Here is a 13,872-nt window from a genome sequence, read left to right as displayed (position 1 = left end):
CTATGTCTGGACACATAGCTCACCGCCATTGTGCAGCATCAGGTCAACTCTGATAAGCATCCAGAGCTGAGTTTTTTGATTGGACGCATCAGGTCATGCATGACCGGACGTGCCGGTGAGTCCGGTCACCTCTGCCTTGCTCTGATGCTTGCGTCTGCGAACGCCATAGCCTGACCGGATGTAGGCCCTACGTGTCCAGTCACAATCACTGTTCAGCGTTCGGTCGTTCACAAAGACCAGGCCATCACTGTCCAACACTGATCGTCCACAGGCACAGAGTCCACTCGCTGTGAGAGCAGCATCCAGTCACTGTTTTCCAGTGACAAACACCTCCTTCACTTCACCAACTTTTCCACCCTCACTCAAATGTGCCAACCACCAAGTGTATCACCTTGTGCACGTGTGTTAGCATATTTTCATAAATATTTTCAAGGGTGTTAGCACTCTACTAGATCCTAAATGCATATGCAATGAGTTAGAGCATCTAGTAGCACTTTGATAACCGCATTTCGATACGAGTTTCACTGTGACATCTGGCCCAGTTTGGAATTTAGCCCATAGTGGCCTATATGCAAGTTAATAAGATATTATGGTGAGTTTAGTCCCACCTTGGTTGTTAAAGGTAGGATATACCAACATATAAGGCTTCTAGAGTTCATCCCACCATCCCTAGGTTAATCCTTTTACACGAAGCGAGGACAAAAGCGTAAGTGGGATGGTGGTAGGTGTGGTTTGCTCAGCGTGCAGAGTGGATCTGGGCCATTTGGACTCTAGGGCATTACATTCACCCCACTTAATAGTACAGCTATCGATCCTAAATGTGATCTCACTCGCTAAGTGTCTCGATCACCAAACCAAAAAGCTCCTATGGATATCACCTTTGCCTTTAGCTTTTTGTTTTTCTCTTTCTTCTTTTCCAAGCCGAGCACTTAACCATCATGGTCACCACACCATCATCATGATCTTCACCATTGCTCCACCACTTGGAATAGTGCTACCTATCTCATGATCACTTAGATAAACTAGGTTGGCACTTAGGGTTTCATCAATTCACCAAAACCAAAACCAAACTAGTTTAGCACTTAGGGTCTCCTGCCTCCTCAGCAGTTATCAAATTAGCGATGGAAGCCTCAACTCTAGAAAGATCCTCCTCAAGCCCCAACGCCTCCGCGCTGACAATCATACGCTTCTCAAAGAGTGCTGACCACCCACTCGCTATAACACAGAGAAGACGGCGATATGGACCAAAGAAAGTAGCCTGGCGGGTGTCACACCCAGTTTTAAAGACAAAACTAGGTTCGCCATATGTGTGCCCAGGAAGTCCACACATACAACAACATAATGAATAATATTAGAAACAATGCTATTAAATAATGTATACATAACTATATTAACACTTACATCAGAGTATCGTGGAACGGTAACTAATCTTTAGACTCCGTTCTTCATAGGGACGACTGACTGAGGGTAACATACGCCTAGCACTCCTATCAATCTTCTAGGAACTCCTTTGTGTCCTCATCAATCTTTTGAGCAACTTTACTATAGACTGAGGTGTGGGAGAAATAGCAAGGGTGAGCACATGTTGTACTCAGCAAAAATAATATGGGGTTCATGAGGCTCAAAAGGTTGACACTGGTTTACTACGATTAGCTTTTAGTGAGTCATAATTTTAACAATTGAGTAGCATCAAATTTATCATAAGCCCATATAAACATATGATCAGATAAACATAAATAATGAATAGCATAAATAATTAATTATCCATTAATAATCATCTATTCCGTAAGAGTTCTAAGGCCCCTCGTGATCGTGAGCACGACTATTATAACTGTTTTACACACTACAGAGGTTGTACACTTTCACCATAAGCCGTGATTTACCCTTTCGCTCAAGGCGGCCAACCTCTTAACCTGCTACCAAGGAAGGTCGGCAGGGTTGAAGGGTCAAGATGGCGGACTAGAGGGGGGGTGAATAGTCTTTTCTAAAATTAATCGCGTCGGCTAACCGAAACAAGTGCGGAATTAAAACGATCGGTCTAGCCAAGACTACACCCCTCTATCTATGTTCTCTAGCACCTTGCAAAGATACTAATCAAGCAACAAAGGTGCCGGGCTAGCTAGAGCTCACCTAACCAATTCTAGGAGCAAGGTCACACAAACCTATGCCACTAGTACTTTAAGCAACAAGGGAGCTCCTACACATGCTAGTAAGCAAAAGCATAAAGCCAACTAAGCTCACTAGCAATGCTCAATAACAAGGCAACTAATGCCAAATTAGAGAGCGTAATTACTTAGCTACACAAACTAAGCAATGTGACTAATAAGGTTACACAAACCAAATTAGCCACGCAAGGGAGCTACTTCTATGCTACACAAGCAAGAAGGTAACTAGTAAGCTACACAAGCTAACTAATTACAAGAGCAACAACACAAGCTTAATGTATATGAAAATAAGCGCAAGCTTGTGTAACGGGGATGCAAACCAATGGGAAGAACAAGGTTGACATGATGATTTTTCTCCTGAGGTTCACGTGTTTGCCAACACGCTAGTCCTCATTGTGTCGACCGCTCACTTGGTGGTTCGGCGGCTAATTGGCATCACCCGCCAAGCCCGCACGTCGGGCGCCGCAAGAACCTACCCCGAAGGTGAGGGTAGCTCAATGACACGCTTTACTAAAGTTGCTCTTCGCGACTCCCGCAGGGCGGGCACAATGCCCCTCACAAGCTCTTCTCCGGAGTTCCACACAAACTTCTTGCGGGCTTCGACGGAGACCACCACCAAGCCATCTAGGAGGTGTCAACCTCCAAAAGTAACAAGCACCACTAGCTTGCAACTCGATCACCTAGTGCCACTCGATGCAACCTCACGATGTAATCGCACTAGAATCGCTCACTCACACAATCGGATGATCACTATCAAGTATATGTGAGACGGAGGGCTCCTAAGCACTCTCAAGCATGGACACAAAGTCCCCCAAGGTGCTCAGCTCTAGCCATGGCCGAGGCCACCTTCTATTTATAGCCCCACGGGTTAAACTAGCCGTTACCCCTTCACTGGGCAAAACTCGGGACGACCGGACGCTCCAGTCCGATCGACCGGACACTGGACCTTAGCGTCCGGTCATGCGAAGCACGCCACGTGTCCCCTTCTTCAAACGCTGTTCATTCGATCTCAACGGTCATCTGACGACCAGACGCTCTAGCTTGAACTGACCGAACGCAGCAACCCCAGCGTCTGGTCGTTTCTAGTAAGGTACTGGACATAACCGAACATGTCCGGTCGATCATGATCAGATGCAGCACCAGCGTCCAGTCACCTCCAACAACACTGCTCTGCCTGTGTCATCACACGTCACCTTGATCGGACACATACGACCAGCGTTCGGTTGATGACCGACGCTTGCACGCTGTCTGCCATCACTAACCGGACACTAGAACCCAGCGTCCGGTCACTGTGTGACCAGAGTCCGGTCCACTCTGTGGGACCTCTCTTTTCTATATAGGGCGCTGGTGGCACCGTCGGACTGTCCGCACTCTACGGGCGGACACTTCGCCGGTGGAGTTTTGAACCCTTCTCACCTCCGTTCCATCACCGAGTTGATCCACATCAACTCCAACTTCATCTCCTTTGTAAATATACCAACACCACCAAGTGTACACCACCATGTGTATGTGTATTAGCATTTTCACAATCATCTTCCAAAGGATTAGCCACTCAACTTGCCACGCCACTCAATCCTAGCGACGATGCAAAGTTAGATCACTCGAGTGGCACTAGATGACCGATATGCAAACAAATTTGCCCCTCTTGATAGTACGGCCATCTATCCTAAACCCGATCATAAACTTCTCTACACACCTATGACCGGTGAAATGAAATGCCCTAGGTTATACCTTTGCCTTGCGCATTCCATTCCATCTCCTCCAATGTCGATGCAACACATGCACCAACACGATCAACAATGATATGATCCACTTCATATCATCACGTGATCATATTGGTTTATCGATCTTGACTTCACTTGCTTTTCACCGTTGCCTTCATCCATCGGCGCCTAGTCTTGCTCAAGCTTCACCGTCACGCGGTCCATCGCTCCAAAGCCTTCGACTTGCCCTTCACGTTTGCAACCGGTCCATCAAGCCAAGTCTTGTCTTGATCTTCTCCACCTTTGATCACATGACTCAATGTCATGTCTCATGTGCAATGAGCTCCTTCATCTTCACATGTGTGAGCTTTGCAACATCTCCAAGCCATTTTCACCTTCATAGCATATGTTGCTCACACATATATATCTGTAGACTAATCACCTGTGTATCTCACATAAACACAATTAGTCTACCTAGGTTGTCACTCAATTACCAAAACCACACAAGGACATTTCTAGCCTGCCAGGTCATAAACAGTAAGGTGGTCGAACGCTGTGCAGCCTGTCAGGTCATGAACAGTAAGGTGGGCGATGGCGTGTCGTACCCGACGGCGTAAGCAACAAGACTATGTAGCACCCGTACACACACTCTCCCTTTTCGTCTTTGACTCGTAAAGCCATTCGCTTCATCTATAAAAGGAGATGCGCTCTCTCCTAATAGCGAGAGAGCTCGACAGCTATACAGTTTACACGCTCTCAACAGCTGATAAGCTCGGACACACAGAGCATACGCTCCAATAGTTAGCGCACATTTGAGCATCCGTCACTCTCTTCCACTCGGTTTAGAGTCCGACTGGGTCTCCAACACTTCCTTCTCATTCCTTACTCATTTGTAATCCCACAACAAACTTCGAGCACCTGGGTCCAGGAATAAAGTCATCGACCGACTAAAACTGGATGTAGGGCATGTTGCCTGAATCAATATAAATCATGTGTCATCGTGTGCTAGGTCACATCCGATCACAACGCACGGTAAAACTACAAATATTTACTTATTGATCACATTTCGCACGGACATATAATCTTCAAGATACATATTCTTTCGCCTCAGAATATTTCTTGTATTGAGCTTGTCTCTAAGAAGAAGCCAGAAGAAAAACTTGTGCTTGCCCAAGTTGCTTGAACCACAAAGCCATGAGAAAAGAGGGGATGTTGTACACCTATGTTGCAATTGCAAGCATCTGTCCTTAATGTTTCATCAGTTTTATAGACTTATGTTGTAAATGTGTTTATCTGGATGTTTCATATGTTGCACACATATGTTGCAAATGTTTTATCTGGATGTTATGTATGTTTGCAATGGATTTTCAAGTGTGTTTTTTTAAGTGCTTCAGACGCATGTTTCAAGTGTTTCATCTGCCATCTTTTGTATGTTACAAGTGTTGCATCTGGATGTTTCAAAAGTAGATCGGGATGTTGGACATATTGCAATGGTGTTTAAGTGTATGCCCCAAATATTTTATCTATTTTAAACTTATATTGCGTAAATATTTTTATCTAGATGTCGTAAAAGTAGATCTAGTGTTGCATATGTCGTAGTGGGACCTATCTGCCGCAACCACCTGCTTGCAACTATTGGGCCCATGTATGCGTGTGGAAGTGGAGGCGGCGCGTGCGACGAGCACCGGAAATGAAGCAGGCACAAATTGAGACGTGGCCCTGTGTAGGCGCACGCATGCACAGGAAATAGAGCGGCGCTGGCCTCCACGTGAAGCAGGCGCGACGCAGCAGCATGCACACGTGGGGACGCAGCAGGCGCGAGCTTCCGGACGCTCCCGGACGTCCGAACGCACGTACGGGCGCTGGCAACTCTGATCCAAAAGCCAGTAGTCGAGGAGCCAACTGGTGGACTCAATTCAATAAATAATTCACAAAAAAATAATCTAAGTTGATCTTTTCACCCAAGTAAACCTTCGGATAATCTCGTTACCCAATCCGCCTTCGGATAAGTATTCTTCGCAAGCCAAAGGTTGGACCTGGGCTCTCTATTTCCACGCATGCGGGATTTGCATCGCCAACCAGCGTCGAGCTCAAAGCCTCAAACCAGTAAAACGATGACTATTGGACTTCCGGTTTTTGCTCTACGCCAATCCAATAAACAACTCTGTAGTTGCGACACCAAACAAACGGCTAAGCTTTAATACAGTTATCTTATCTGCTATCAAAAAAAAGTTATCTTATCTGAATTTGTTCATTATCCACAAACGTGGTGAGATGTTTCTTGTGATTCTGTTCATGCATCGCGCAATTTTCTCATGGCTTTCATCACGAGCGGTCCCCAAGAAGCGATGGCCTGCTTTGATCAGCGATGGTTTTCATCACGAGCGGAATTTCAATCCGTGCTAAAACAGATAAGGACTTTTCAAAGGTTCACTATGAAGCCTTTCAAAGGTTCGTCTAACAAGTTAGGGCCGCTAGAATTCTAATTGGCAAACAAATGTAGAGCTCTCCTTCCAAATGGCACATTCCGTGCATGCTATACACATAAGGACAGAGGCCGCACTATACCCAATTTGTCAAGCCCCTCTTGTGCGATAAAGATAACCACTAATATGCTAGAAAAAGTCCTCATACTTGACTAAAGCTAGAGCCATGTGGCACTCATGGTTGTACTATAAGTCCCGGTTGACTACTTACAGATATGTCCTTAAGGAGAGAAATCTAGAGCACCATAATAACAGCCCAATGCTCTAGCCCTCTTGAGTCATGTTGCTAAAAAGCGTCTTTTAGTGTTTATTGCATATACCATTAGTCAAGTTACAAGATCATGGTTATTTAATTGAGTGCTAGCATCATACTACACAAATGCATAAACCCATGGGAAACAAGGTATAAGGTAACAAAATATTAGAAAATTCTTAGTGGTAGTCAAGGTAGACACATACAGTATGAATTAAATGATTAAAGGTGTATCGGACAACAAGGAAGATCCCATGCTATAGTTGTCTTTCACTTGCTTTACAACTAATGATTAACTCCTCGTAGAACCTTCAATCTTCTGTTCTTTCAGTCTCCAATGCTTTCGGATAGCTCTTCTTCTACTCGTAGATCGTAGCACACCAAGCACACATACAAGAAGATAACTAAGAGCATTACACCACATGAGAGAAAACAACATACTAAAAGAGAGCTAATGCTATGAGATAACAAGAAACGCCAGAACCGAAACTATCATAAAAACAAACTACTACCATGAGTTTATATTATATAAAAGAAAAAGCCTACAACTGCAAGCTTGATTTATTTTAGTTAAAAAACATGAAAGAGTCACTAATTCAGTTTAAACAAATCATATTTATACATAAAATCGAATTGAAGCTGACCATATTTTATCTTATAAATATTATCACGTAATTTATTAAGCAAGTTAAACTCTAACTTTGCAAAATAAATAAATATACGAGAACATCTAAACAAGCTGTACAGGATGCTTGTTTAAGCTAATAAAATTTATAATTGAAAATCATATTTATATTAGCAATTAATAATCATATTAATATTTGTATATAAAACAACATAGTAGAAAACCTATATTGATTTTAATTATAGAACTAGTTGCATTGACATTAAATCATTTTAATATTTAACTATATATGGAAAAACAAGTGACATAAAAAACATTAGCATTTCTGCGTAGAGCGCATCAACACGAATCTTACGCAACTTGAACAAACCGAATCAGAATTAAAACAAAGAAACGGCGGAGATAATACGAACCAATGGCAAACTCGTAATTGTAACAACCCAAAAATCCACACACCAAAAATACCAACTACAAAATTTTTCTCAAAACCTCCATGTGATGATGAGTGTCATGTAAAGTAACCCAACCAGGAGTTGCATTAGATGTAACCCAACCTAAGTCAATACATAAACATAGCATGTCATATGTTGATTATGATTATTAATTTCTATTAAACAGATGTTGCATACATGATTAACTTAAATTGTGATTTGGATTCTCATTGCTTTATGTTATGACTAAAAATTCTATAAAGTTTATTACTAAACAAAATTCCCTAAACTCCAATGAACAAGTTACCTCAGTTTTAAATTCGAAATCTAAACCAAATTTGAATTTAAACAATGGAAAGGAAATGAAAAAAAAAACAAAAGAGAAAAGAGAAAAGAAGAAAGGGAGAAGAAGGCCTCGCAGCCCAGCCGCTCGGCCCAGCCAGCCCCAGCACGCGCGCGGCCCAACTTGCATCCCAGCAACGCCCGCGCGTCTCCCTGCCTCCGCTTGCAGCCGCTGCCGCTGGACCCCACGTGTCAGCCACACGACGCCCACGCCCGCGCGTCTCCCCGCCTTTGCTCGCTGCCGTAGCCGCTGGACCCCGCAAGTCAGCCCTACTATTCCTCTTCTCCACGCCGCGCACGACCACCACGCGACAGAGCCCCGACAGCAATGGCAGGGCGGGCCAGGGGGTCACGCCTGAGCCATGGCCTTGCCCCCCCCTTGGCGCAGCGCCCACGCCAACGCCATGCAACCACCCATGCCTCGCAAGCCGCTCGATGCGCTCGGCGCGATCCTTAGCCGTCCGCCGTGGAGCCCGAAGCTCCGGCTATAAGAGCCCCAGCCCTAGAGCCCTAGCGATTGTCCATCACCCGCCGCCATTTGGCGGCCATACGCTGCGCACCGGAACCAAGAGAGAGGAGGGAGAAGGGGAAGGAAGGAGAGGAAGAAAGCGCCGAAGCCGCCGTGGAGGAGGAGGTCGTCGGAGCCGAAGACGGCGCCGGCGCTTCGTCACTGACGCGGCTCGACACGGCACTGCACGGCCACACCGGAGCTGCATGGCCTCGCATCGACACGGCATCGCCATCCAGTCTTCCACGCCATCCACGGTGAGCTTTTCCCCCTCTTCCGGTCTCTCTCTGCCGCCGGACCTCATCGTCGGCCATGGCGCTCCACGCCTGGAGCACGTAGGCCAGTGCCTTGCCTCAGCCACTTGGAACACATGCACCCACGCGCACACCGAGACCACCGTGACACCCCACCGGAGCCCGTAGTGCACCAGCGTGCGCATCGCCGTCGACACCGCGTCGCCATGGCCGCTGGAGCCCCAAACGGCCACCTAGGAGTCTGAAGCCCCGCTTGAGCCCTGGACGCCTTCGTCGTGCACCCACAGGACAACCGTAGAAGCCCTATCTGCCCAGCACTAGCCACCGGAGAGCCGGCATGCGCGACCTCGCCATCGGCGAGCCCTGCCGAGCCGTCGCTCGCCATGGCCAGCACCTTGGGGAGCTCTGGTCACCACCTTGACCCCGCAGACGCAGTCGCCGTGGCCCGAGGAAACTTTTCCCCACACCAATCAGACACCAGCCTCGCCATAGAGGCTCATCAGTGAAGATCACCGCCGGCAGGAGCACCGCCGCGGGAAAAATAGGGGAACACCCCCCCCTCTCGCCGGCCACCTACGCGTGCACCTGGGGTACCTGGACCACGCCTGGAGGCGACGGGTGGACTCGGTCCACCATAGCCCAGTCTGTGGTCCATGGACCAGCACCACTTAGTCCACCATAGACCGCAGCCATAGACCACGGCCCAGTAAGAGCCCATGGCCGTGATGTGGCCGCGTCACAGTGTGCCACGTGTTCGGCCCGGCCCGGCCCAGACCGGCCCAACCCGAAGCACAACCGGCCCAGTTCGGACCCGGCCTGTATTGACCGTTGACTGGTCAACGCTGACCATTGACCAGGCCCCACCTGTCAGTGACACAGACACCTTGGACCCACACGTCAGATGCTGACGTCATGATGACGTCACGTGGGACCCACATGTCAGAAGCCAGCACAGCCGAGGTGACGTCATGCTGACGTCACACTGACATCAGCTGCTGACGTCAGCAGACCAGGCCCACATGTCAGTGACCGTGATGGTTGACCATTGACTCGTCGTTGACTGACGTTGACTTTGATCGGACCCACCTGTCAGTGACCCAATAGCCTTTGGCCCCACCTATCGGTGTGGACGACGTTGATGACGTCATGCTGATGTCAGCTGGGACCCACCCGTCAGCTCAGAACCGTGATGCTGATGTCATGCTAACGTCAGCAAGCCACGTGGGCCAACCATAGCATGACACGTGTCAGCCTAGGATTAATTCAGCCTTTATCTAATTTCAGAAATGATTTAAACTTCGGAAATTCATAACTAATTCATACGACCTCGGAAAAATATGAAACCAGGACCAAACTTCATCTAAAATCAAGCTCTACGCAATGAACCCATGTTTGAGTGCATTTGGCTCTTTTGAATTTCCTTTGCTTCTTTGTGCTATTCTATAGACGTCGCTAACACGACTATAATGCGAACGATGCAGACTCAGAGGAGAACCTGATGGACGAGGACCGTGAGTACCGTGACGAGAATGAAGATGACTACACTGAAGGTGCCACATCCCACCCAATCTCGTAGCACCTATTACGCATGGCTAATATAGAACTGCTATTGCTTTACTTTACTGCTACAATTATATTACGCTAGGACTTGCATGGTAGTATGCTTGCTTGAAAGCCTTTACCTTGAAGCAACCTTACCCCTGCATACCCTGCTATTAGGCTAGACATATGCTTACTGCTATATATTTCATTACTTATATTTCTACTATGCTTCTACTACGTGCGTGGTGGAAACTGGTGTTACCTGGACTATGGGGAGAGTGCTGCGTGTGTGACTTGGGTGTGTGGAGGGGAGGGTTGTGTCGACCAAGTTAGAGTACACGATGAGCTTAGGGCAAGTCTTGCTATGGGATGCTACCTGGGCACCCCTGGAAATGGATACCTATGGTGGGTAAATGGTATATGAGGTGGACCTAGGTGTGAACCTGTGACGGGTGGAGCCCGGGATGGAGGTGCTGTGGTGGCACGGTAAATGGAAACCCTGATGGAGACATTCTGGCTTAATCACCCCTAAGGACTTACTAGTATTCAGATTCACCGGGAAGCCTTACGTACCACTCGCCCTATATGGTACGGGACGGCTGGACTACTTGGTAGAATACTGCCACTACTGCTAGGTTGATAGCGGACAGTGTAAGGAGGTACGGGGCGCGGAGGGTTTCCCCCCCCCCCCCCACACCCTTTCGAGACTTCATGGAGACCTTGTGGACCCGGCTCATGACTCACAGTTTTAGCCACCCCAGACTAGACTTGGGGTGAACCAGGGCTGAATGGTAGAGTGGCATTATCCTAGGCTAGCAAGCAGCCGGAATCAGCCTAGTTGACGACGGTCAGCAAGGAAGGCAGATCTTGTGGTTATGTAAAACCTCTGCAAAGTGTATGGTTGATCGATCAATACATGTGCCGACTTGTCGGCTATGGACCTTTCCTAGGTTTCGCTTAAACTAGATAGTGAGATGACGAGCTTGTCAAGGTCACCTGCACTGGGAAGCCAGCTAAGGAAGGAGGAATCGAAGGACCGATTGTCACCCCAGTGGAGTTCCCAGCTAGCACTACCTTACCTTCTGTCCCAGCTTTCACTGAGTTGACTATAGAGGACACAGTCGAGGAGGGACTGTGAGCTATCTCACACAAGGCACTTCGCAGGGTGATGAGGGACCACTACGAGCACCTGAAGACGACAGAGTTCCGTCTACTCCCCTAGGCCCTCGACCTCAGCCTTACCCCCAGTGAGCAGAGTTTTGCAGCAGGCAAAGTTATCCTTGCCAAGGAGGATAGATGCCTCCGCATCTCAGCTATTCACCTACTGGAGCAGGACAGGTACGTGACTCAGCTAGAGCAGAGGAGATGTTAGGACCAGGCCCTCCGGTGGGAGTACCAGGAGTGAGACTCACAGGGAGCACAGGAGCGAGTTAGTCTACTGGAGACAGTTGCCAAGCTACAGGACGAGCTCAACCATCGTGAGGAGGACCATAGAGCCAAGGTCGCTGACTTACAGGACAAAGCAGCCGACCTAGGCAACAGGAACTGCTACCTCGACAGCAAGGTCTTGGAGTTGTAGAGTGAGTTGGACGACAAGAAGGCTGAGTTCAACCGTAGAGGAGACAGAGAGAGATCCAAGGGGATTGATATGCTGAAGATCCAATCTCGGAACAAGACCCTGACTCAGGAGCTGGAGGAGTTCAGGAAGAAGGCTGTTCGCAACCAGGGTCACCTGATCGAGGCACTTAGGCAGACCGAGTACCTATAGGACAAGTGTGAGAGGACCTGGTAGGCTTGGCAGAAGTCTGACAGGAAGCGTCTCAAGGAGATGAAAGGTATGTGGGATCAGCTACCCAAGGAGGTTCGCAGCAAGACGAAGCCTAGGATAGAGGAGTTTGAGTTAGCCCCGACTCGCCTCAACCTAGACACCTACCCTACCCTACCTAGAGCCAAGCCTACTGAGGAGCTCGCCGAGGCCTTGAAGTATGTGTCCCGACTTCAAGATCGAGAACAGTCATATCCCAGCTACGGTGTACGAGTTAGAGTAGATGACCCTACGTGGTCATGAGATATGTCAGTAGCTTCCATGAGTTGTACCCCATGATGTACCCCTTATGAGATGTATTATGTGACGCTATGCGTAGTATGATTCTCGCACATCTTCAAGTGTAGCTACTAGAGATGATGCTATGTAATAAAATCCATGTAATAAATGTTTTGGATCTTATTGCATCTTATGGATCTTATTGCTTCTTTGTAATGAGTGTTGGATAGTTTAAATGTTTTCTTTAAATCATCGAAATCATGTAATCATATTGAATTATAAGCACTTTTGACACAAGCACTAAATTCTCTATGATCCGTGTTGCAGATGCCGAACCACTGATCAAATCGCCTAATGAACCGTGGACGTGCGCCCACCCCTGAACCAGTTGAACCAAATGGGGGATGTGGTGGCAACAACCGTGGCCATGGCCGTGGCCGTGGACGTGGAGGGATACCCTTCCACCTAGAGAATACCCCGCCGCTTGAGGAGAACATTCCACCACCACCACCACCAAACTTGGCAGAAGTGATGGCACAACAGACCCAGCTTCTTGTAGCTCTTGTTGAAGGAGCAAACCGTTGCCAGGGAGGTCAGCAGAACAACTTCCAAAGGAAGCTAGAGGGATTTCTGAAGCTAAGGCCACCTACCTATGATGGCACCGACCCTGACCCGCTTGTGGCCGATGACTGGCTCAAGGAAATGGAGAAGAAGCTTGACCTCACTGCTTTCACCGATGATGAGTGTGTTGGAGCTGCCACACACCAGCTCACGGGTGCAGCACGTGCCTGGTGGGACAGTTTCAGTGACTCCCATGAGGACCCTGCCCACATCTCGTGGGATGAGTTCGCTGAAGCATTCACTGAGTATCACATTCCCAAGGGTATCATGGAGGCCAAAGCCGAGGAGTTTCGCAACATCAAGATGGGAAAAGACAGGGTGACTGAGTACACTACTTGTTTCACCATCCTTCTATGCTATGCACCTTCTTATGTTGTGAACTATGAGAAGGAGAAGCTGTACTATTATCGCAAGGGACTTAACCCGCACATCAAGCTAAAGTTTGGCGGTATTGAGAGCAACACATTGCGTGCTCTGGTGGATCGCTGCATCCAGATTGAGAAGGACCGTGCTGAAGCTGGAGAAGAGTATAGGGATAGGAAACGTAAGCCTGAGGAGTCTCTCCGTGGTCGTGATCGCAAGAGGTTCCGCAGAGATGCACCATCTAGGGAACGCTCTCGCCAAAATAGGGATGACAACCCAGGATCGAGTAGGGGAAGTGGAGGCTACATCACCAAATACTCCCACCCTGCTCAGGACCATTACACCCGGGACCATTATGCTCGGGACCGCAACAGTCAGGACTGTTTCAACCGTCCCTGCACAGCGAATGAACGCCCAGCATAGAACCGCTCTGCACCAAGCACTGGAAACTGGAAGGCACCCGCGCCAACCCCTATAAGCGGTACACCTTTCACCTGCTTTGCTTGTGGCCAACCAGGTCACAAAGCCGCTGAGT

The 13,872-nt window shown here is 48.1% G+C and overlaps 1 protein-coding gene across 1 annotated transcript in view; it reads left to right on the top strand.

The window, feature by feature from the left end:
* The first annotated feature begins 10,265 nt into the window (after positions 1-10,265).
* Positions 10,266-13,872, top strand: part of LOC136470555 (putative glycerol-3-phosphate transporter 5) — a 29,523-nt gene continuing 25,916 nt past the window's right edge. The window contains exon 1 of the mRNA XM_066468361.1: positions 10,266-10,317. Within this exon, the coding sequence (XP_066324458.1) occupies positions 10,266-10,317 (52 nt within the window). The remainder of the gene's footprint in view (positions 10,318-13,872) is intronic.

Source organism: Miscanthus floridulus, chromosome 8, assembly GCF_019320115.1.
Source record: "Miscanthus floridulus cultivar M001 chromosome 8, ASM1932011v1, whole genome shotgun sequence".
NCBI classification, from domain to species: domain Eukaryota; kingdom Viridiplantae; phylum Streptophyta; class Magnoliopsida; order Poales; family Poaceae; genus Miscanthus; species Miscanthus floridulus.
The sequence above is the reverse complement of the archived record's forward strand: the minus strand, read 5'-3'. Positions and strand labels throughout refer to the sequence as shown.